The sequence below is a fragment of the Schistocerca serialis genome, chromosome 1, assembly GCF_023864345.2.
Source record: "Schistocerca serialis cubense isolate TAMUIC-IGC-003099 chromosome 1, iqSchSeri2.2, whole genome shotgun sequence".
Lineage (NCBI taxonomy): Eukaryota > Metazoa > Arthropoda > Insecta > Orthoptera > Acrididae > Schistocerca > Schistocerca serialis.
This window is the reverse complement of record NC_064638.1, coordinates 35,749,755-35,775,564: the sequence shown is the minus strand read 5'-3', so window position 1 is coordinate 35,775,564 and position 25,810 is coordinate 35,749,755. Positions and strand designations below refer to the sequence as shown.

Below are 25,810 nucleotides of genomic sequence, written 5' to 3'. Positions count from 1 at the left end.
CATCAAGTCCTAACTCTGGACACTGTTTCAAACGTGACCAGTCGGACTATTTTGCTGATGTGACCAGATTGAAGAGAACACGTAACATGCTGTCATAATGGACAGTACATATGTGACACACACACACACACACACACACACACACACACAGGACGAGGCAAGTAACATGGGCCATTCCAAATGTGTCCAAAACGAGTAAACATATCATGGTGTGGTTTACGATTATTATTTTTTTAATAGAACTATGTTATTTTGTCTGTGACAGTAATACGACATGTGTAGAACTTTAATACCAAAAAGCAACAAGATAACAGCTCCGCAAACCAGTGTCCTGCCATGAGGGAAGAAGTCCCACACTTGCCTGCCCTGCTGGATAGTAGATGCGAACAGACACGAGACTCTGGTATGGTCAGTGTGTTTAGCTGTGTGCTGGACGCCTATCAGTCTGTGCTCAGCTGCTGTAGCAGTCATGAAACTTGCTCGTCTAGCTGTAGACTTCAACAGTGTACACAACAGTCGGAAAAATCAGATATGATTTTGATGTAACGCGTATATCGCCAGACTGTTAGAGTAGCAGTGTGGTTGTATACTGGAAGGGAGCCCTCACTTTGCCAGGCCTACACCATCTATTTTTCCAATATTATAAACAAAATTCAAGAAATTTTAAGTTAGGAGACTACAATACTCTAGCAAAAAGGAGCAACAGCTGTTCAGAGAAAGACCATTAACATTTCTGCTGTGGTATCAGAAACATTCACGTGTCACTACAGAGCCACTTGAATCTACAGATGGGATCAGCTAAACGAGTATTCTGTGAACACTGCATTACAATCCTTCCCACATTTCAGTCTGTCAGCAGCTTAATGGGAAAGACTTTAACTTCACTTATAGTTCTCTGCATGTCGTCTATGAATACTGCAAAGTGGTGCGAGGTTTCTAGGCAACAATCTGTATGCAGATCAATCTTTGCAGTATACCCCACCGCTCAGTTGAAAAGAGTCACTGGCTGCGAGAATTAGTGTGACATTGCTACTGGTTTGGTTCCTAACAATCCAACCACATTGCGACATAACGTCTTCTTCTTTAAATGAAAATTTTATTCAAAAGGCATAAACTTGTTTCCATTTGAGCTCGACAAAATGTGAACAATCTATATGGGTGAAGTATCTTAGCATACATAACTTGATTTCTGCTCATTGTCTCGGAATTCTTCCTGAGATTTGGATTCATATCTTAGATTCGTTCAGTGTGCCTAGATTCGTTCAGCGTGTCTAACTGCACAGCAAAAAGTCGTTTCGGGTTTGCCTCATTAAAAAAGTCATGTTTGTCCTTTTTTTCTCTGACACTTAGATACTAGTACTGCCACTGCTCAGCCCAGTGCTCTTTATCCAAACGAGATCACTTACTTGCCATGTCATCGTAAATGCGCATGTGGCTATTATTTCATGACCGCTCATAGATCGCTGTACAATTGTTGAATTTGAGCACTACAGTACTCCCTAGGCTCCTTCACTGCTTACATCTAGTTCCGATTAAACATACAATAGAAGTTTCTAAAGACTTGTGACATTTGACATGATGGAGCTGTTGTATCCACGAAAGTCATTGTAATAAAGACATCTTGAACACTCTTTGCCTAGTTGCAAAGACTATAAATAGCGTACAGCGGTGTCGTTTTATGTAAGGTTAATTGAGTTCATTTTTAAGAATGGCCGGTCTTTACTAATGCCGTCCAAAATGCATCTGACTTTGTTACCCGCTATGTATGTATGTCCTTGGAAAAAAGTTTGACTAACATTTCTACAAGAAGAGGCAGGTACGAAGATCTTTGTCTCCGTGTTCAAGCTGTAGGGCAGAAGTGTGGTGTGTGGAAAATTGTACGGCGTGGGACTTCGTTGCATCCTCGTTTTAGGAGGATTGAAGAAGTGCTAAATTATCTCTTTTCTTATGGCTCAGATTGAGGAGGTCGACAGTGGAATGGAATCCTTAACAGCAAGTAGTAAAGACCTTACGCCAGAGAAGATCCGAAGCGGTTCTGACGATGAAGATGATTTGTCGGATGAGGTGAGAAATGATCTTATTCTCCTTGACAGTGTTTTCGTTAATTGTTATTTGTGCAGTTAAAACCGTAAAATAACAACATATTGTCAGTTTCTAGCTGTCGAAATATGTGCCTAATTTTTGCTTAAGGGACAGTCATTTAAGGCTAGTAATAGTTTATGGTGTCCATGAAGGAAAAGTGACTGCAGCGTCATCGCAAGGTATAGTTAAAATTTCATACCCTTGTCTACCAGAGGAGCTACAGTTTGTGGGTGGAGATGACATAATCATGTGATGCCAAGATGTTAAGCTAATAAACTTAATGCCTTTGAATTTCTGAGCTTAGTTTACAACTGAAAGCCATCCACGTTTGAAAGAGTTTGTAATTGAAAGTCGGGAAGAAATTTACATCATAGGTTAACTTGGATCATTTAAACTAACTTCTCACTTGAAGCGTTTAAGTTCCCCACCGAATGAGAAGAGACAAGCAATATTTTGAGAAATACAGGATTTTGTGTGTAGCGCATTCCTGTGAAGGAAGCGACATAGAAAGTATTAAATGGACAGTATAAGACTTATAGTTGTAGCAGGCCTCAGAACTACATCCAGTCATGTTACTGTAATCATGGTTGTGTCTAGTGGCCTCTGATATGTCTTGACAATTTCAGAATGCCTTAACACACTTGGATTCAGAACAAGAGCTAAGGTGAATTTGAAATCTTTGGTTTGTGTGTATTCTACTGATATCACAGTTACGTTAGTGAGATTCATTAAGCCTATGGCATGAATTTGAATTTGTTAGTGACTAGGTGCTGGACGTTGATTACATTTTCAGAAGTAGAAAAATTTAAGGTACTGGAAAAACAGCACAGTGTTTTGATAAAGAGGGCATGTTTGATAATGTGTACAAATAAATTAAGAGGGTTTTACTTCTTTAAAAATTGATGAAGCATGAAAAGCTGTATTAGAACCAACGAGGCAGGTGGGAACTCGGCTGTGGTATCTATCCAAACACTCAACCTCCTCCTGCATCCCTCACCCCCCCCTCCCCTCCCCCCATTTTTGTTCTGACAGACTGATCTGAGACTTATCCAGAGGCCTAGGTTGGAAGTTCGTAATTAGGTTGAGTTGGCAAAATCAGCGAACGATAATGCTAAATAAGAATAGTGGCACTGTGTAACAGATGGTCCAGTAGTGTAGAATAATGTTTACGTTTGTGCCATATTTAAATGCAGTTTCTCATATTTAATGCATTTTCAACATAAAAACTAAAATTGCAAAGTAAATTCAGAAAATTTAAATTAGAGGATGATAACATTATCAGTATTTTGATACACATTATGCACTTATTTCATGCATAAAATAAGAAAATGGTGAGAAGGTCCACTGTAACTTTTACCACAAATGAATTAGTAGTTGGAACAATTTGCTTTCTGAAATAAGATAACATTCTTGGACTTGAAGCATTTCTTGCTAGAAAACCATAAGTGGGTAGATTAACGTTTTTCCTTGGGGTCGTGGTACCAAAGCTAAAATTGATGACACTGAAATGTGTCCGATTTATTACAGTATTTGATTGTGGTTGTGTTTAAGATATCTCCATTTAAAATAAACATGATTTATCCATTTTTTAATTGTGAAGAAGGGTGTGTGTAAAAATAAATGTAAGAATGGTTGAGTGATTGAAAGGGAAAAGTTCAAACTTTGTTAGTCCATGAGGTGAGGTGTGATCAGGTAACATGATTGATAAAGTACTGTCTGAAGTGCAGTGATCCTCACATTCTCAGGATGTCATACTTTGTAATTTAGACTGTATAGTCAAATGTAATAGTGTCAAAGATAGGGCCTTATCAGTAATCTATTAAACAGCAGTTACTCTTAAGTTGGTATGTAGATTCTGAAACTGCAGATGTACCATCACATGTTTTCAAAAGTGGCATGGGCATAATCCAGAAAACAGGACAGGCAGATAAGTGTGAGAACTATCACACAAACACTTAGCAGTTCTTGCACAAAAGAATCAATGAAAATAATGATGATTTTGTGTTAAAGCACATCATTGATGAGTCACCGATATTGATGTCCTACGTGATAGCGATGGGGTCAAGGGAAATGTCTGATTCCAGTTTTCTCTCTCTCTCTCTCTCTCTCTCTCTCTCTCTCTCTCTCTCTCTCTCTCTCTCTCTCTCTCTCTCTCTCTCTCCCCCCCTCTCTCCCCCCCTCTCTCTCCCCCCCTCTCCCCCCCTTTTTGTGTGTGTGTGTGTGTGTGTGTGTGTGTGTGTGTGTGTGTGTGTGTGTGTGTGAAGTGAAGTGACAGATTCCTGTCGATATTTTAAGTGTAAATTCCTGTCGATATTTTAAGTGTAGTGGAATTTGGAAATTTTGTGGTGTTTTATGTCGTAGTCTTGTGTGGTTTGGGATCATGGTGCGTGTCTGTCCCCACCCAAAAACTCCCAATTTTCTGCACTGGTCCCGTTAGTTTGATTGTATTTTTTGTGAGAGATGTGTTTGTTGGTTTTGTATGTATTTTCTTGTTTGTTTTTGTTGATGAAATGACATCATAGGTGCCATATTGGAGACATAGAGAATGGTAATTTCCGTCATATTGGTGATGTCATGGGTCAAAGCAGAAGGGTGGAATCTGACGCTTCTGTAATCCCCAATATTTTTATGTAGTGTATTAGTATCTGTAAGTAAAAAAGCTTACAGCTGCTGGAAATTATTCATTATTGTTTTTCGTGCATTGTGGGTGGACTGTTGAATAGTTGATAGCAAAGAGGGGAAAAGAAAGGTGATTATTATGATGTTTGGTTTGTAAAGCACTCAACTGTGTGGTCATCAGCACCCGGGAAAAGAAAGGAAACAAGTTGTTCAAGATTAAGCACCAACTCTAGTGGGGCAGCGACTTCAAGAAACAATCGTGGTATTCATTTCAGTTGATGAAGGTAAATCTTAAATTTTAAATTGGGGTAACTGTATGGAAATTTTAACCTTGCATCTCTCAGATAAGAGCAATGTCTCAAGAACAACCACATCATTCAGATTGGAAACACAGATACCTACTGGCTACAAGCAAAGAAGAATACAAAAACTTAAGATTATTAATATAGCTTACAATATAGCTAACATGGCTTTCAATGTGTAATGTATACATAATGCCAACTATCTTGTTCACAGCTCAAATATGCTTCTCATCCAAAAAAAACAAGATCCTTTCGAAAAAATGTAATTTTGGGTTATTTTGTACAAAATAACATGCACAACACTAAACGTTGTTGGACTATGACAACTTTTAGCATTGTACTTGATAATGGCATAAAAGCCAGAATCTAGATAGTACAGAAGATAAAATACAGTAACACACAGTCAAATGGCAGTTTGTTCTTTTAAAAGCATCCAACAAAATATGTTACAGGCACTGCAAGTTGATGTAAAGTCATATGGTATAAGAATTTGTGAATGGAAAGTGGCTCTTCATATTACGAAGCAGAACACTCACCCTAGAAATACTGTATCCATGTTTGTAAACAGTACATTAAACCTATTGTAAAATATCTTACATTTGATTCAATCAACAGCAGTCTTCTAAAGCCCTTTGTTATACTTATATCACTATTATTTCATCAATTTATGGGGTGTACTGCATGTGTATTATTTGCATGTATATTTTTTATCTATGTTTTAGCTGCCGTTAACTGACAGAGGCTAAACAAATTACTGAATAAATAACATTGAACTGAAGTTAGAATTCTCCTCGTAATAAACAGAAGACTGTCACTTTCTTTGAGCAAATTATGGCAGGCACTAGATTTGATCAAATAAAGTTGACAGAAGGTGACAGTTGACAAAAGTTCTCTATTACATTACATCAGATATATTTATCAGGCTTAAATATATGAAAATGGGGGAAATATGTGAAAGATATACCTCTCACACCTATCTTTAAGGGTTTTTATCCTTACAGCTATCATATCACTTTCTACATGTCAGTGGAAGCTGTGACACTTCAAATATCAATGGTCGCAATAACTGATCCAGAGTGAGCATTTTCATCTCGGAGCAGCATCTGCACCCAACATTCTCAATTATTTGTTGAACACACTCCAGTCTGTCTTCCCCTTCAGTTTTGCTCACTACACACTTCGTACCATGGAAGTTACTTCTTGATGTCTGAACACATACCCTATCATCCTGACCCTTCTTGTCACTGTTTACCACATTTTCCTTTCCTTGCACATTCAGTGGATAAACTCATTTTACCAGTTCACTTAATTTTCAACATTCTTCTACAGCACTGTATTTCCCCTCTTCTCAAATGCTTTGATTCTCTTTCCTAGTGTTCATGCTTCATTTCCATACACTGTTGTTCTCCATACACACCTACTCAGACATTTCTTTCTGAGATTAACACAAATAGTATACTCATTTCGGCCAGAAATGCCATCTTTGCTTGTGCAAGTCTGCTTTTTATGTCCTCCTTGCTTCATCTATTTTGTTACTTTGTTACCTTAGGTAGCAGAATTTTCACTTCACGTACTTTATGGCCCCCAGGTTTCATAAGATTATTGCTTATCTTATTTCTTCTACTCGTCATTGTCTCCCCCCCCCCCCCCCCCCCATCGCTAGGTCAACAGCAGCTCATGATACCAAAACACATGTAGCTACAACAACAAATTGGAATCAGTCACTTCCCATGACCTATACAGCTCAGATACAACTGACTATACCAAAAAAATTGAAATCGAGTACTTCCCCTAAGATACATAAATCAACCACAAATGCCGATACCAAAACATCAACCACCAACACATGCACTAAATAACAACATACAACATACAAAAACCCCACCGAACATAACATGCGAACTGTAGACCCAAAAAAAATGAATACTTACCATAAAAAAGTTCCGGTGCTACACACTAACCCCCAACTCTTATATTCTGCTTGCATACACCGCATTTCACTATCTCCGTCACAAGCCCAAAAAGTTGCAGAAACTTAATGACGGACAACATGTCATCCCCCATTTCAGCCCGCAGATGCGCACTATTATACTTAGAAGTCATATCAATACATAACAAAAGAAGCCACAGATTGAATTAAATGGCTTACCGCGTGACAAACAGCAAACCAATAAAATCGGACGACACCCCAATACCATAAACACAACACTCTCTTAATTCTTAACTCACTGACACTAATTTCCATTCTTCTATAACAGTCACGACCAATAAATGCACACTTCAAGCACTGAAATCCAATACACCACATAACATGCGGACCATACACACACCACCAGAGGACACCACCAACCGCAACAAGACGATATCTGCAAACACAACACACTCATAAACTAAACTCTGCGCCATCATGTCGTCACACAACACTCTTACGTCACTGGTCAAAGCCGACGGGTGGGATCGGACGCCTCCTTTGACACAAATATTGGTTGTACATAAAAAAATATGTAAATTGAAGGTACAAGGGAGGAGAAAGGAAATGGGACTGTTGACGTAAGCTGCCTCGGGATGTTACGTGGAATAAGTGGCGACCAGTGAAAATGTGTGCTGGACTGAGATTTAAACCTAGGAGCTCCTGTTTGCTAGGCAGTTGCATTAACCACTGTACTACCCAGAGACAGTGTTTATCACTATTGTACGGACTATCTCGGCATACCTGTCCATGCCACCATCTAGTGCCACCCATCCGCAATCCACAGGTTTGAAATAATAGGCACCACACATTCATTTTAAGAAGTTTGATATTATTTGTCATCATTTTCTGTTCAAACCAAACCTTCGGCTTAAAACAGCTTTACTTACCACACAGTGTTAACATCGTTACCTGTTGAATTTCTTATTGATAGGTATAATATCAAAACAGTTTATGTGAAATTTGTGTTTTGAAAGTGTGATACCAGAGGCTCTATTTTAAAAATTTAATCTATAGTGCTAGATGTGGTGTGTAAATTCTTGTATTTTGTCCATCAACCAGAAGATTGGTTTGATGTGGTTCCATTCCTGTCAGTATCGTAATATTCTGTAATGGAAATAAATGGAATATGTTTGGCTAATGCGGTATGTCATCTATGTTTGTTACAACTGTCACAGATTGTTGATTTTGATTATAAGAATGAATTTGTGTTAATAAGTAAGCTGCTGAACTAGAAAGAAACATACTTTTGTCACCATTTAAGTAACAGGCAAGAATTAAACTTCCTAGTAGATTAAAACTGTGTGGCCGACTAGGACTCGTAGAACCTTGCTTTCTTGTGGGCAAAGCTCTTACAGGAGTAGCTTCCCTATATACCATCTCCACTGAAGCTCTCCCTCATAATCAACTGGACTGGAAATTCGAAAAATAGGAGAGGTACTGGCAAAAGTGGAAATTATGATTGCAGGTTGTCATGCCTGGGTTAAAGAGCAGTTGTGTTGTAGGTGACTTTTCCACTGTATGCTGCTGTTGACACTTCATTTCTGTTGGTCATAGCCAAGAGGGTGATTGCTGAATCTAATGAGTTTTTTTCACAGAAGGTACGAATTGATTACTTTTGTTTTCGACATGAGTAGCATGCAATTGACAATTATTGATCTGAATATTATAGATTATAAACTTAGTTACATTCCTTCATATGTATTTCTTGTACTATGTTTGCTCGAATAGGTCAGGATTTCTTGGGATATTATTTCATATTCCAGTGTAATATAGTTTGGTTGTGAATTGGTAAAACCATCCAGTGTAACTGGAGGAAACGCTGGCTGCGGTGACTAATGATCCTTTCAAAAACTTTCTTGGATATTTTCAAAAGTCCTGATTTCTGAGGTTGTGGTTATGTAAAAACCGAAGAGTACAGTTAAAATTTGTGGAAAATTCTGTTTTATATGAACATTCTGCCCAATATTTTCCATTATGCCACCACGTAATTTCTTACTCTCCATCATGACGATGTTTACTGAATACTATTTTCTCGGCTGATTGTCCAGTCGTGGTCCATCATGTTCACTTCCCACTATTCAGTTTGCATGCATAACAGAAAATCTGCTCACACTGTAAGCACACTTATACCTGTGCGAGGATGGTCATTGGAGGGAGCATGGTCCATCAAAGGGAGTTTGAAAACAGTGTACACTTTGCTACACTGTCCTTCTAACAGTCGGGTGTTTTTTATACAGCAAAACTGTGGTGTTAAATTAGTAGAAATTCTTTGAAGAAAAAGCAATAATGGAAAAATTAGTCTGAGGTATTGTAAGTTGTATAATATGTTTTCTGAAAGCTTTTTCAAGAGAATAGTAGCTATGTGTAAAAGCAGATTGTGGTAGTGTGTAGGCTACTGTATGAAAAGTTATTTTACTGTTGAGCTAATATTTTTAAATGTTTTCTTGTTCTGTAAATTCTACAGATAAAAGATGACTTAATCCTAAAGATTGTTGTGAACATATCAGCACTTTACTAGGCATGGTCCTGTTGGAGGTGGTATGCTCCTGACTCCCTTAACCAAATAACTTACCCAGCTAGTTGTAGAGGGAGACCTGCAGTTTAACAAACTCCAACATGGAATTTTTCACACCAATGAATCATTACCAGAGGTAAAAGAAGCCATAAGTGACAGAAAAAAGGTCTAGGACCAACTGTGGTGCTGAATCCAAGGTTTTGGATTAGGAGCAGTTGAAAGTAATGGATAGTTTCTTCAGAAGAGTTTATGAGCACCAACAAAAGGAAAACAAGGACAGTGAACATAACTAAATAAGTGATATAGAGGGAATTAGATTAGGAAATGAGATGTAACAATAGTAAAAAAGTTGTGCTGTTTGGGATAAAAAAATAACTTTTGATGGAGGTACAAGAGAGGATATAAAATGCACACTGGCTTGTAGACGCAAAATGGTTGAAAAATAATTTTTAACACTGAATTTAAATTTAAGTGTTATGAAATATTTTCTGGTCTATATCCTTGTACAGAAGTGAAATGTGGGCACTAAAAAGTTCAGAAGAGAAGGGAAGAAAAGATTTTGGAATGTGGGGCTATAAAAGAATGAAGAAGATTAGATAGGTATATCATGTAACTGAGGCACTAAATTAAATTGAGGAGAAAAGAAATTTATGGCACAACTTGACTATAAGAATTAATTCTGAAGCAACACAATTGTTAATATGGCACATCAGGGAAGTGTGGGAGTAAAAATTGTATAGGGAGACCAAGGGATGAATTAGTCAAGTCAGTGAAGGAAAGTTAGGGAAATAAATTTGTGTAGTTTTAAATTTGTGTACTGTGATAGCAGCAGGGTAATAAAAAAATACTAAAAATCTTGACTGTTGAGATGTGAATGTGAGGGTGTTGGTAATTTAAAGGTCACTATTTTGTGTCTTTCTAGAATAACTAGAGGACTACTGCTTCTAGCGAAAATGTTTCCCTGTACAAAATCAAGCTGTATTAAATTCCACACATAAAAATTTTATTCATTTCTCTCTGGGACGGATAGTTTCATGTTGCAGGTGATGGAAAAATTGCAGATAATTACAAATAGTTTTTTAATACTACAAAGTTGATGATTATTGTTAAATGAGGTTGATTAAGAACAAATGTTACATGTGTTATTTGTGTACCACATGTTAAGTGCAGTAGAACTGTGTTGAGAGATGAAATTGTATTCTGGGTATACAACAGGGTGGAAAGTTGGGGGAGGGGGGTGGAGGATTGGAGGATGCACTTACTACCTTCATAGGTATGCTAACTGAAGAGTGAGCAAGCAAATCCTGATCCTCTCTCCTACCCCACTAAATAACAAAAAGAAACTACAGGGTGTTTCACAAAGTTACACCAACCCTTCCACAGCTCGACTTACGAATCACTGGCACCTGTGTGTGTGTGTGTGTGTGTGTGTGTGTGTGTGTGTGTGTGTGTGTGCGCGTGTGTGTGTGCGCGTGCGCGTGCGTGCGTGCGTGCAGATGTTCCCTGGAGATGTTTATTTTCCATAAAATCCATTAACACTATATGGACTACAGATATGGAGTTCTACTAATATTAACACAAGAAATGTTTATGGACAGAATCTATGTAAATCTTAGTGCATTTTTTACAGTACTAGATAGGAAATTGATTCCTAGTAGCCCTGTACAGCAGCTGTTGTTTCTTCTGGGAAATTGGCTTCGCCCACAATGAGTGCTGTTCACTTTTTAGTTTACAGACTGACTATACCTTCCAAGCATTTCCTGTCCACATCTCTCTTACAAGTAGACAAAATAACTTCTTAGACGAATGGAGAAACTGGTAGAAGCCAACCTCGGGGAAGATCAGTTCTGATTCCGTAGAAATATTGGAACACGTGAGGCAATACTGACTCTACAACTTATCTTAGAAGAAAGATTAAGGAAAGGCAAACCTACATTTCTAGCATTTGTAGATTTAGAGAAAGCTTTCGAGAATGTTGACTGGAATACTCTATTTCAAATTCTAAAGGTGGCAGGGGTAATACAGGGAGCAAAAGGTTATTTACAATTTGTACAGAAACCAGACGGCAGTTATAAGAGTCGAGGGACATAAAAGGGAAGCAGTGGTTGGGAAGGGAGTGAGACAGGGTTGTAGCCTCTCCCCAATGTTATTAAATCTGTATATTGAGCAAGCAGTAAAGGAAACAAAAGAACAATTCGGAGTAGGAATTAAAATCCATGGAGAAGAAATTAAAACTTTGAGGTTTGCCGATGACATTGTAATTCTGTCAGAGACAGCAAAGGACTTGGAACAGCAGTTGAACAGAATGGACAGTGTCTTGAAAGGAGGATATAAGATGAACATCGACAAAAGCAAAACGAGGATAATGGAATGTAGTCAAATTAAGTCTGGTGATGTTGAGGGAATTAGATTAGGAAATGAGACACTTAAAGTAGTAAAAGAGTTTCGCTATTTCGGGAGCAAAATAACCGATGATGGCTGAAGTAGAGAGGATATAAAATGTAGACTGGCAATGGCAAGGAAAGTGTTTCTGAAGAAGAGAAATTTGTCAACATTGAGTATAGATTTGTCAGGAAGACTCTTCTGAAAGTATTTGTATGGTGTGTAGCCATGTATGGAAGTGAAACATGGACGATAAATAGTTTGGACAAGAAGAGAATAGAAGCTTTTGAAATGTGGTGCTACAGAAGAATGCCGAAGATTAGATGGGTAGATCACATAACTAATGAGGAGGTATTGAATAGAATTGGGGAGAAGAAGAGTTTGTGGCACAACTTGACAAGAAGAAGGGTCCGGTTGGTAGGACATGTTCTGAAGCATCAAGGGATCACAAATTTAGCATTGGAGGGCAGCGTGGAGGGTAAAAATCGCAGAGGGAGACCAAGAGATGAATACACTAAGCAGATTCAGAAGGATGCAGGTTGTAGTAAGTACTGGCAGATGAAGAACCTTGCACAGGATAGAGTAGTGTGGAGAGCTGCATCAAACCAGTCTCAGGACTGAAGACAACAACAACTTGTTTTTATGCAGTAGAGGTATTTTCAGTTTATTGGGTGGGTATTTATTTTCAGTTGTTAAATAAGCTATTGTGTAATAGCTCAACAGTAGGAGCAATCAACTGTCAACCACACTGAAGAGCCTGCTCCAGGTGCATCATGCTGTCAGTATACATACAAAGATGATGTGACTTGCCAAATGAAAGTGCTGGCAGGTCGACAGACACACAAACATACACACAAAATTCAAGCTTTCGCAACAAACTGTTGCCTCATCAGGAAAGAGGGAAGGAGAGGGAAAGACGAAAGGATGTGGGTTTTAAGGGAGAGGTTAAGGAGTCATTCCAATCCCGGGAGCGGAAAGACATACCTTAGGGGGGAAAAAGGAAAAAAGGACGGGTATACACTCGCGCGCGCGCCCACACACACACACACACACACACACACACACACACACACACACACATATCCATCCACACATATACAGACACAAGCATATAAAGACCTGCCAGCGCTTTCATTTATTAAGTCACATCATCTTTGTTTTTATATATATATATATATATATATATATATATATATATATATATATATATATATATATATATATATATATATATATATATATATATATATATATATATATATCGCCTTTTTTGCAGTCTTTTCAATACTGCTAACCTTCCTTTTAAAATAAGACCCTTTACTTTGTTCTGACAAGCCATGAAGCTGTATCGGTGTTAAACCTAAATAATCAAGAGCAATGTTTGTTTGTACGAGGGATTCATTTCTGTTCCAATGATTCTAATTCAACCATGATTTCATCATCTGTTTCACTTTCATTGACTTCAACTCTTAATTTTTCCTCACAAAAGTTACGGCATGTTGAGCAAATATTTTGTCCAGATTTTATGCTAATATTTTTTGTCAGTAATTGTTTAGAAAGATCCAAGCCTACACTTCTCAACAATTTTTTGATGGGCTTTTTGTGTTTTTTAGTGGGTCTACACATGTTGTTTGATACTTTTCAAAAACATTTAAAAAGTAGTAGCTGTGGTGTGAACACACATTCTTAAATTCACACAGATTAATTCCAGATCGTAAGTGGATCAAATCTTTTTCTTCCTCACTCAATTCAGATACCGGTTGTAACTTTTTTGAAGGTGTTTAGGTTGTTTGGAAACAGTCAGATTTTTTAAATAATCCTACACTACAGGTTTGAATATCTGACATACTGATTTCACTTTTGGTCTGATTACTGTTCTGGTTACTTTTATAGGATATTGGAAAAGAATCTCTGTAAACTAAGTAACAGTACTTACTGAGAGTTCGAATAAACTTGATAAAATACTATCCAAGCACTATTTAACACTGTAATAATTTTTTACTTCAAAACACAGGAGTAACAAAACAAAATCCAAGTGTACATTGTTACTCCAAGAAGACAAAAACTTATTTTCGGTGTCTAAGTCACTTGGTATTTTTTATTTTTAAATTATAATTAATATTATTTTAAAAATTAGATAACTATTAAACAGATTAAAAAGCCAACATAATTTTTCTTTTATCTAATAGCCTATACAATTAAGAGTATTTTAAAACAAATTTGAGCTTTCTATCAGGTCTGAGACTCTAGATATTGCAGTTTTTGTAAAACTAAACATCCGTTAGCTAAAAAAGAAAATCAAAAACTTGTAAATTTTTTTCATTTGGAAGATTTTAATATATCTTTATGGTAATTTTTTTACCATTCAGATATAATACACAAACCTATTCCAAAATTTCATACTGATATCTTGAGTATTCTTTAATATACAATTTTTTTTAGTTGTGAGGACACGTTTAAGTTACAATTTCCGACTGCTGAAACAACGCCAAATCTAAAAACTTTAAAAATTTATTTAAAAAAAACTATAAGAGATAGAGCAAAAAAATTTTACAAGTGCTTTCAGGATGATAAAAGAAGAATTGTACCAAGTTTCATCAAAATCTGACATGGTTGGTGTCAAGGCCTGGGTGACTTGACATGGAATGACCCTGCAATAACTCTCTCACCAACATTACATAGGTCCCTTATATTGTCACTCTCACAAATTGAGCACTTCTCAGCCATTGTTTGTAGGAATGTATTTTACACAAAAACTCACTTAGCATCAGCATATAAGTACTCACTTAATAAATTGAAAAGAACTGTATACAAACAGTAGCTCAAATAAGTTATTTTGTACACTTACATTGGAGAACTGGACAGGGAATGCTGGGGAGATACAGTCAGTCTGTAAACTGAAAACCACTTGTGGTGTAGGAAATAGCCTTTCATAGAAGGAAGATAAAACTGCTGCACAGCATGACTTAATTTCCCCTGTTGCAGTGTAGGTTAGTGTACAGATACTTACGTAGTCCATATGCTTTTCTTTTTATATTATAAGTAATCCATATCTGTATTCAGTAACATAGTGTTACTAAAACTGGAATAAAAGGGAGAACTGATAGAGGTACTCAAGGTACCCTCCGCCACACGCTGTCAGGTGGCTTGCGGAGTATGGATGTAGATGTAGAAAATAAACAACCCCTCAACATACTGCGAGTGTCTGTGCACTGTCATGAGTGATTCATAAGGTGATCTGCAGAAGGGTTGGTATACCTCGGTGACAGACACTCACTGCTTTTTATGACGACGTGTGGTAAATAACATTGGGAAGTGTCTGCTCACTCTTCATGGCCTATGAGTGAGGAACTGCATCACCACAATCTGGTAACGTACCTTCCTTACATCTCCAGAACACAATTTATCCTTGAATATGGTTCTACTGCAGTTAAATAATGATCACCTTAATATTTGTTCTTGATCTAATTCATTTAACAGTAATCAAACAATGGAAAATCCAGGATGGAATGTAACAATATTATGAATAGGGAAGTTGCTGCTCACCATATAGTAGAGATGCTGAGTTGCAGATAGGCACAACAAAAAGACTGTCACAAATAAAGCTTTCGGCCATTAAGGCCTTTGTCAACAGTAGACGTGTGTGTGTGTACACTCACTCACTCACTCACTCACTCACTCACTCAGAGAGAGAGAGAGAGAGAGAGAGAGAGAGAGAGAGAGAGAGAGAGAGAGAGAGAGAGAGAGAGAGAGCGCAACTCACACTCACGAAGGCAGCCTCGGGCAACTGAAACCATGCTGCGAGCAGCAGCAACAGTGCATGATGGGAATGGCGACTGGATGGGGATAAGGTGGTGACTGGGGTGGGGAAGGGAGGGATAGTATGATGGGGATGGTGGATAGTGAAGTGCTCCAGGTTAGATGGAAGGCAGGGGAGAGATCGGAAGGGGGAGTGGGGGGGATTAGTGGAAAAGGAGAGAAGTAAAAAGACTGAGTGTGATGGTGGAATGATGCCTGTGTAGTGCTGGAATGGGTTGGATGGGTGAGGACATTGACTAATTGAAAGCTGAGGCCAGGAGGGTTATGGGAACATAGGATGTATTGCAGGGAAAGCTCCCACCTGCACAATTCCGAAAAGCTGGTGTTGGTGGGAAGGCTCCATATGGCACAGGCCGTGAAACAGTCACAGAAATGAAGGATGTCATGCTTGGCAGCGTGTCCAGCATCAGGGTGGTCCACTTGTTTCTTGGCCACAATTTGTCGGTGACCATTCATGCGGACAGACATGTCCACATAGAATGCAGCACAGTGGTTGCAGCTTAGCTTGTAGATCATGACTGGTTTCACAGGTAGCCACGCCTTTGATGGGATAAATAATGTTCATGACCGGACTGGATTACGTGGTGGTGGCGGGAAGATGTATGGGACAGGTCTTGCATCTAGGCCTATTACAGGGGTATGAGCCGTGAGTGGGGTAAGGGGGTTTGGAGCAGGAGTTGTGGAAGGATGGAACAGTATATTGTGTAGGTTTGGAGGACAACGGAACACCACTGTGGTAGGGGTGGAAAGGATAGTGGGTAGGACATTTCTCATTTCAGGGAACGACAAAAGGTAATTGAAACCCTGGCGGAAAATGTACTTAGTTGGTCCAGTCCCGAGTGGTACTGAGCTAAGAGGGGAATGCTCCTCTGTGGTCGGATGGTGGGACTTTGGCAGGTGGTGGGAGACTGGAAAGATAAGGCACGGGAGATTAGTATTTTTACAAGGTTGGGAGGATAATTATGGTCTGTGAAGGCTTCAGTGAGACCTTTGGTATGTCGAGAGGGACCGTTCGTCACTGCAGATGAGACAACCATGAGTGGCTAGGCTGTATGGAAGGGACTTGTTGGTATGGAATGGGTGGCAGCTGTTTAAGTGAAAGTATTGCTGGTGGTTCATAGGTTTGATATATACAGAGCTACACGTGTAGCCATCTTTGAGGTGGAGGTCAACATGTAGGAAGATGGCTTGTTGGATTGAGCAGGACCGAGTGAAGCTAAGTCATCAATGAATGTGAACCAGGTGAGAGGTATAAGATTCTGGGTTTTTAGGAAGGGTTCCTCTAGATGGTCCATGAATAGGCTGGCACAAGATGGTGCCATGCGTGTACCCATAGCCGTACCCCGGATTTGTTTGTAGGTAATGCCTTCAAAGGAGAAGTAATTGTGGGTGAGGATATAGTTGGTCATGGCGACTACGGAGGAGGTTGTTGGTTTGCAATTTGTCAGGTGTTGGTAAAGGTAGTGTTAAACAGTGGTAAGGACGTGGGTATTAGGAATGTTAGTGGGAAGGGAGGTGGCATCAATGGTAACCAGTTGGGCACTGTGTGGTAAAGGGACAGGAACTCAAATGCTTAGGCCCATCCCAGATCCTCTCACCAGAGTCCTTCTCTCTACTCGCCAGTACCACTCCCTGAACTCCTACATTCTACATGGTGCCCCCACTGAGCAAATCTCTCCTTTCATAGACCAATACCTTCAACCTGTTACCGGGAACCTAACCTGGATATCAACCTTTCCCTCCTCCAACTCTCCACAGTTCCTGTCCCTTCACCACACGGTGCCCCCCTCATCACTATTGATGCCACCTCCCTGTACACTAACATTCCTAGTGCCCATCGCCTTACCACTGCTGAATACTACTTTTCCCAATGCCTGACGGATTCCAAACCAGCAACCTCCTTCCTAGTCACCATGACCAGCTACATCCTCACCCTCACCCACAATTACTTGTCTTTTGAAGTAATTATCTAGAAACTAATCTGGGGTACGGGTATGGGCACCTGCAAGGCACCATCCTATGCCAACCTATTCATGGGCCATCTAGAGGAGCCCCTCCTAAAAACCGAAAATCTTAAACCCCTCACCTGGTTTGCATTCATTGATGTCATCTTGGTGATCTGGATTGAGGGTGAGGACACCCTATCCACATTCCTCCAAAGCCACAACCACAACTACTCTCTCCTCCCCCCCCCCCCCCCCCCCTCCATTTGTTTCATCTGGTCCTACTCAACCCAATAAGCCACCTTCCTAGATGTTGACCTCCACCTCAATGATAGCTACATCGGTACCTCTGTCTATATCAAAACTATGAACCACCAGAAATACCTCCCCTTAAACAGCTGCCACCCATTCCATACCAAGAAGTCCCTTCCATATAGCCTAGCCACCCGTGGTCATCGCATCTGCGGTGACGAGCAGTCCATCTTGAAATATACTGAAGGTCTCACTGAAGCCTTCAGACTGTAATTATCCTCCCAACCTTGCACAAAAACAAATCTCCCATGCCTTAACTTTCCAGTCTCCCACCACCTCCCAAAGTCTCACCGTCTGGCCCCAGAGGAGCATTTCCCTCGTAACTCGGTACCACCCAGGACTGGAACAACTGCCAGGGTTTTTACTACCTCTCGTCATGCCCTGAAATGAGAAATGTCCTGCCCACTATCCTTCCCAACCCTCCCACAGTGGTATTCCACTGCCCCGAACTTACCCAATATACTTGTCCATCCTTACACAGCCCCTGCTCCCAACCCCTTAGCTCATGGCTCATACCCCTGTAACAGACCTAGATGCAAGACCTGACCCATACATCCCCCAACGAGCACCTACTCCAGTCCGGTCACGATCATCATGTATCCCATCAAAGGCATGGTTACATGTGAAACAAGTCACGTGATGTACAATCTAAGCTGCAACCACTGTGCTGCAATCTATGTGGGCATGACAACCAACAAGCTGTCTGTCAGCATGAATGGCAACCGACAAACTGTGGCCAAAAAAACAAGTGGACCACGCTGTTGCTGAACATGCTGCCAAGCAAGGATGTCTTCATTTCAATGACTGTTTCACAGCCTGTGCCATATGGATCCTTCCCACCAACACCAGCTTTTCTGAATTGTGCAGGTGGGAACTTCCCTGCAATACATCCCATGTTTCAGTAACTCTCCTGGTCTCAAACTTCGTTAGTCAGTGTCTTCATCCTTCCAGCCTCTTCCCTGTTCCCATTCCAGCCCTACACAGCCGTCATTCCACCATCACACTTAGTCTTTTTACTTCTCTCCTTTTCCGCTCCGCTCCCCCCCCCCCTTCCCACCTCTCCCCTGCCCTCCATCTAACCTGCAGCACTTCACTGTCCACCACCCTCACCATACTATCCCTCCCCCTCCCAACTCCAGCCTCCTCCTTACCCCCACCCAGTCACCATTATGCACTGGTGCTGCTGCTCGCACTGTGGTTTCAGTTGCCCAAGACTGCAGTTGTGTGTGCGTTCGTGCGTGCGTGCGTGCATGCGTGGGTGTCATTTGTTGATGAAGGCCCTAATGGCCGAAAGCTTTGTGACAGTGTTTTTGTTGTGCTTATCTGTGACTCAGCATCTCAGCTATGTGGTGAGTTGCAATTTTCCTTTTCATAATATCATTTAACAGAAAATATGAATTTTGTACCATTCAGCCACTATTTCTAATAAACTGTGATTTTTCCATCCAAATGGTGCCTTTTTGTGGGAAATCTAATGTAGTTTTAGTTATGTGTTGGTAAACAGGTGGGGCAGAAGCCATAGTGTTAATTATTAACACTTCTTTAATAATTAAAGAAAAAACTGTTAAGGGGCCTGTACACCTGGTGCCCTACCCATACACTCACATCCCATTCGTGAAGATTTTTAGTATTTTGTTCGTAGCAGTCTCCCTTACAACTACGTGCACTTTTGTACAGCTTACATATTTTGGTGTTCGTTGACTGAGCTAAATACTAAAACAGGTTCAGATTTATGTAGGTTGCAGTAGTTGTTTGGAGAAGGGGGCTTGCATGGATAGATTACTGTGGAGAGATGCATCAAACCAGTCGTTGTTCTGTAGACCACCACCCCAACAGTGGGTTGGACCTACTTAGTAGACCACTTAGCCACATGTCAGAGATATTTACAGCAGTTCAATGTTACATATGTCATGTGACTGAGCAACAGTTGGGATTCCCTGCCTTACCACAAATAAATTATCGACACTGATACTCTGTTTTCACTGCTTGGTGCGTACTGGAATTGACATGCTAAATTTGCAGTGAAAGTTTTGCCAATGGGCACTAGTAGCGTGATTTCCCTGGTTGCATCCTGCAACACATTTACCGTTCAAAGAAATGATCCTTCCACTTCAAGCACTGACTGTCTCCTCTGTCATCTTGCTAGTGCCATACTGTTCAATTTCTCATTTCTCTGAATATGTGAGAGTATCTTCCAGCAGCTCCTTAGTGTAGCTCCCCTATCACAAGTATCTTGCTCTTCTACTTCTGTTTCTGCCACATTACTCTTTTTTTTTTTTTTCCAGTTAACTTTGTTTTTCTCTCTATCTTCCGTTGCATGTTTTCCTTCCTTCCCTCATTCTTTCATAATCATCTCGTCTTCTTCTTCTTCTTCAGATTTGTGTGTGTGTGTGGTGTGTGTGTGTGTGTGTGTGTGTGTGTGTGTGTGTGTAAATATTCTCTTTCCTTCAGCTTGCATTTCCCCTTTTCTGGATGTCACTTCCACTATTGCTTAACTGTTTGGCTGTGGTCACAAAAAACTGTGCATATCAACATTTCATTGCCTTGTCTTACGTAAAGTATAAATTTTAAAATTAAAACCGGTTATGTTGTGTCCACTGGCCTTGCCTTTTGCTGCACAGTGATTGGAAGAAAGTTATTACTGTAGTTACATATTTTGTTAATTTTGTAAAAGTTTATTTCTATTTCCTTATTAAAAGTCTTAAGTCTGACACATGATTATTATTATTATTTCAGGATCTTGATGAAACTTTGGCTGAACGATTGATGGGCCTAGGTGAAATGTTTCCCGAGAGTGTTCGTAATATTACATACTCTCTGGTCACTGGGACCTATCAGGGAATAAAAGGTTTATAATTACTGCATTTCGCAATAATTTTAATTCAACATTTTTAATCTACTTAAATACTGCCAGTGTTGTATATTTGATAAGAGGAAAAGATTTATGTACCATTTGTAATCCATAATTTTGATTACAGGTCTTTACAGCTTTGGGCGAGTTGCAACATGGCTGTTCTTCAGTTCCTCAGTAATCCTGTTTGCTCCTGTCATTTTTGAAGTTGAAAGAGCTCAAATGCAAGAAATGCAGCGTAGCCAACAAAAGCAGGTGTGTGTTAAATTTTTGATTCAGCAGATATGATGGGGTACCATAAGGAGTTATAGTAAACCAGTCCGTGCAGAACCACCTGTCGGCTTTGATGCGCGACATATGTTGTTACGTGATGTCATGTTTGCAAAGCATATTTGAAATGCTTTGTGTGTGGGGATTACATTTTTCTGTTAGTGCTTTCTAGGGCTGAGTGCCTGTGTTCGGGAATTGTATGTTAGTGAGGCATTAGACTTAGTGACGTAGGTTACTGGAAGTTTGTTTTTGTTGGCTTGTCAGCAAGTTGTTGTAATGTCATTAGCTACTGATTTGTGTTTCGCTTTGGAAATGTTAAGTCACTGTGTTGTTAATGGTTAGAAATTAAACTTTTAGATTGTTGCTACTTACAATGAAATTAAACAAGTTGTGCATTAGTTGTTGCTATGGGTGGTGATATTACCATGATAAATATCTGCATTAATATGGCCTCATGGTGGAATTTTGAAGTGTGAACAGGGTGGTGAATTAATGAAATAGACAAATAGTTGCTACATCTCCAGCAGGAATGAGTTTATGGTGGTGTCATTGACAGTATTTGGAGGTAGGTTAGTATAGATACCTGGTTTGAGAAATCTAGGCGGGATATTATTTTGTTGATTTGTTATTACTGATGTTGTTTTATCAGTTGCATTTTATGCCCATGAGATAGGTGTTTCATGTTTGTAGGGAGGTTTGTTCAAAGTTTATAAACGACAGGACAGAGGTGAATTTAAAAATTTTGCACCTGAGGCACGTCATATTATATGTAATCCCCCACCTCCCCAAAAAACAGTTTTAAATAATAACTATTACCAGATCACTTCACAATTGCTGTTTTTGCTGTGAGCTGTTTCCATACTCTGCTGTGTGTTGTTCTGAAGGACACGTCGGGGATCTAGTCGCGCTCAATCAAAATGTAGTATCTTTCCTAAACTGTATTTGGTGTACGGCAGCAGATAAACTTAAAACTGCATCGTATTAACACGTTCTTCTGTTGAAAGACAACAGAAACAAACACAATGAAAATGACTTTTCTTCTATCGTCAGAAAATTCAGCAGATCGTGTAGGAGACAATGGATTTTTGTTATACATTCACTTTTAATATGTTCTTTTACACAAAACCGGTGAAAATGAAAATAAAGTTGTGTTACGATCTAAAAATTGAAGTGAATGTGTCAGACATTAGAAATTAATATGTACTTTTACAGAGATGTGTTAACAATTAAAATTGAAATTTTTATTATCTAATGACTTGGAGAGAAGAAGGAAAAAAGGTTCGGTATTAATACACGAATCTGTAGGAAAACGTAAGAAATGAAAATGAAATAAAAGATTTTGGTGCATGAAGTAATAACTAAAGACACACACACACACTTACGATAATTCTTTTTATTCATTCAGAAAGAAGCTCTATTTCATCACAGATTATTGGAGAAAGATAACTTGTATGTCCTTGCCCTGGATTTCCATGTCATTCAATGTGCTCTGTGAAAAAGGATCAAATTCAGCTCTAAGTTCAAGAGACATCATAAATTGGCCATTATGTAATGAATGGAACCTTTCAACGTGTCCACGTAGAAGAGATCCACGACTTGTTAGCCTCTTCACTTGTCCAAACACCCTTTTAAACACACTGCGCCAATAAATTTTTTCTGTCCCAATACATGACTCAAAATGGTTATGTATTGTTCCAAGTGGCTTTTTTCTCATTAAGAGTGATAACTCGGAATTATTGTGTTAAAGTGAATTGTAATGATGAGATAAAATATTAGAAATATTTTTCCAATCTGCAATACCATTAGTAGCAATCATGGCCTTACCTCCTAACAATTTACATGGTGCATTAAAAAAAACAGCACTGGTGCTATACTAGAGTACACTAGATCACCCACAGTTGATTCACCATTTAAAAGTTTATGGTAAAATACATTTTTGTTCAGATATCTGATTTTATCTATTGATCATGAATTAGAAAAATAACTGTTATAATTTTGATTAATACCATGTTATAAGAGAACGTCGATTGTTGCTTCATTAACACACCATTCTGCAGGATGATCACTAACAATGTTATTTCTTTTTGTAATGTCTGACTCGACACTTAGTTTTTCGTGAAACTCGAAATCAGGAACAGTTTGCTTTTCATCATTTTTAAGTTTTGTTTTGTCTGTGTTTACTTCTTTTACAACGGCTACAGTGCCAGAAATATCATCCGTACTAGTTGAACTCAAAGTCAAACCAGCAACATTTTTTGTGGAAAAATTTATCCACTTTGCCAAACATTTTTAGAACATTGGCTTCTCATTCTCACCTTTCCTTCGATAATTTCAGAAATGCCGCCCCACTTAATTTTGCACTTTGTGGTTTTTTTTATTCATGTTAATGCACTTACAAAATTGTCATCCAACAGTCAAAACAAAAGAAAAAAAGTTGTAAAAGGAAAGAAAGAAAGACTGTATCCAGTTTCAATCGTACTAACCGCACGTGAGCACAGAGCTTTTTACTTTAAACATGGTGCGATGAACTGACAAACTCGGATCACTCAACATCACTGTGTATGAAAGAACGACAGTGCAGAATAATTTAATTTCATTGTCAGTGAACAGTAGAAGCACACCTGCTGGCTGGAATTTGTCTCGTAAAGAAAATGGGACAGTCCCTTTTTTAGCTTCTGTTTCCCATGTCGTTGGAATATTCTAGACACTGTCTTTCTGATTTAAAAAGCAGTGAGGTGTTCTGGATCGATTCTTATACCACTTATTCTTACAACATTTTAGCGGTTTCTGTGGGCAGAGAAGACAAGACTACAAAGTTTAAGTAGGCTTGTTGGCAGTTGATGTGGTGTGTTGTCATTTGTGTGAATACTGCTGTTAGGTCTACACGCAAATGCACCTTTTGTTCCAACGTAAAATAAAAACAACTGTTCCTCGAAGAAAAAAAGCTTAGTTAACCAGTTTAGTGCAAAATTTGCAATCCCACATAGTATTTGATTGCTCAGAGTTGGAACTTTGATATCTTGCGGGATGGAAATTGAGAGCCTTCATTTGGAAAGGCAGTGATGGAGTTGGTGCAGTAGGAACCTGGATGTGAAAGTGCTGTTGCTTCAGGGGTTGAGTGTTCTGATATCATATTTAGAGTGGTGCTTCCCGCTCCTTTCCTAGAGGGCTCATGGGTTCATGCTTGCCGCACACAAGGCGCCAAGCTGTTGCGGCTCTTTTGTCCATCCTGTGCTGCATTTCCTCCCCCATGTCCTTTCCGCCCTATCCTCGCTCCTACCCTCCCCACAATCTCCTTCCCTTCTGTGTCCTTACTTTCATCAGCCCAGATTTCCTCCTGGTTTCTGCTATTTTTTCTGGTTTTAATTTCTCTTGTCTTTTCTCATTCATCTTTCCTTTTCAGCGTTTTTGGTCCCCTTTTGGAGTTTGACCTCCCCTTCTAAATTTTCTGTCTGTAGTGTGAGCCAATTGCAGAACACCACCATAGCTAGCGTCTTTGGCATGTGGACTTACTGCCTATTCCATCTGTTCCTCAATGCCGTTGTTCTTAAATGCTCTATAACCAGCACAGTGGCCAGATGTGTGGTGGGGTCATTACATATCCTTTTGATTGAGGTACTGACAACATGGGAATCACACTTAAGATATTCTGAGCTGTTGCCTAGGCGTGGTTGTTTCCGATTCTGGAGAATCGTAACTCCCAGCAATGGCCGCTGTGCCAGGCGACCTGTGCTATGGTTGGTTGGTGCCCAAGGGGAGAGCCCCTGATCGGAGTGGGGTGTACTTTGCGTATGAAATGCAGTATGCTTCAAAAGACTGTTGTTCTGTGGCTATCTCTTTAGTTGACAATGGATCTTCTAATGCTGCTTCTTATGATCTGCTGCCTTCCATTGCATGGCTACACACTGGGAGGAGGGCCAGACTTGCTGGCTTGGGTAAACACTTTCCCCGCTACCTGGTCTGCCCCAGTACTGACGGAAAACACTTTCAAAGCCACCAAGCCATTGTTTCTCATGGAACCTCTCAAGGATGCTATTGTGAAAGTGGACTCTGAGTAAGAGGTTGTCAGGTTTACTGTTGATCAAACTACTTCTGCTGTCCACTCTGTGGTCCAGAACTGATGAGGGACTAAGGGCCAGTCTGGAATGGCAGATAGTTAATTGCATTCTGCATGTTCAAAAGGCCATAAGGAAAATGTGTAAATAAAGGCTCCTTTATTCTGACATTTGAGGGGAGACACTCCCAGAGGTCGTCAAGGTTGTGTCAGGCACAGGTCTTTCCACTGTACAGCGGCCCATCTGTGCAGTGAATGTGGGCACCCATTCCATGAGGGGAGCCCCTGTCTTCCCCATTCATTATGTTAATTGTCATGACCATCACTCTCCACGCTCCACATATTGCTCAGTTTATAAGAAGGAAACGAAGATGTATGAGTAAAAATCCCTTGATCATCCATCCTACAGTGAGGCTCCCAGAGAGAGAGAGAGAGGGAGAGAGAGAGAGAGAGAGAGAGAGAGAGAGAGAGAGAGAGAGAGAGGGGGGGGGGGGGGAGGAAGAGGAGGAGGAGGAGGAGGAAACAGAAGTACTAGGACAAGGCCCCAGAGGTGCCAACTCCCCCTCAAGACCTGAGTCTGACCTTTTGTTTATGGACATCACCCCATCCTTGTTGGTGACGGATGGTGCCCAGACAGTGTGTCTGGCTTTGGTTTATTTACCTCCCATTTGGATCCTCATTCTGTTCTT

At 39.8% G+C, this 25,810-nt stretch overlaps 1 protein-coding gene across 2 annotated transcripts in view; it reads left to right on the top strand.

The window, feature by feature from the left end:
- The first annotated feature begins 1,450 nt into the window (after positions 1 to 1,450).
- LOC126461182 (mitochondrial import receptor subunit TOM22 homolog) overlaps positions 1,451 to 25,810 on the top strand; it is a 54,241-nt gene continuing 29,881 nt past the window's right edge. The window contains exons 1-4 of one of the 2 annotated variants that reach the window (XM_050095977.1): positions 1,451 to 1,816; positions 1,957 to 2,064; positions 20,683 to 20,794; positions 20,925 to 21,052. In XM_050095977.1, the coding sequence (XP_049951934.1) occupies positions 1,978 to 2,064; positions 20,683 to 20,794; positions 20,925 to 21,052 (327 nt within the window). In that variant the 5' untranslated portion in view covers positions 1,451 to 1,816; positions 1,957 to 1,977. The other variant, XM_050095976.1, reaches the window with a different exon arrangement.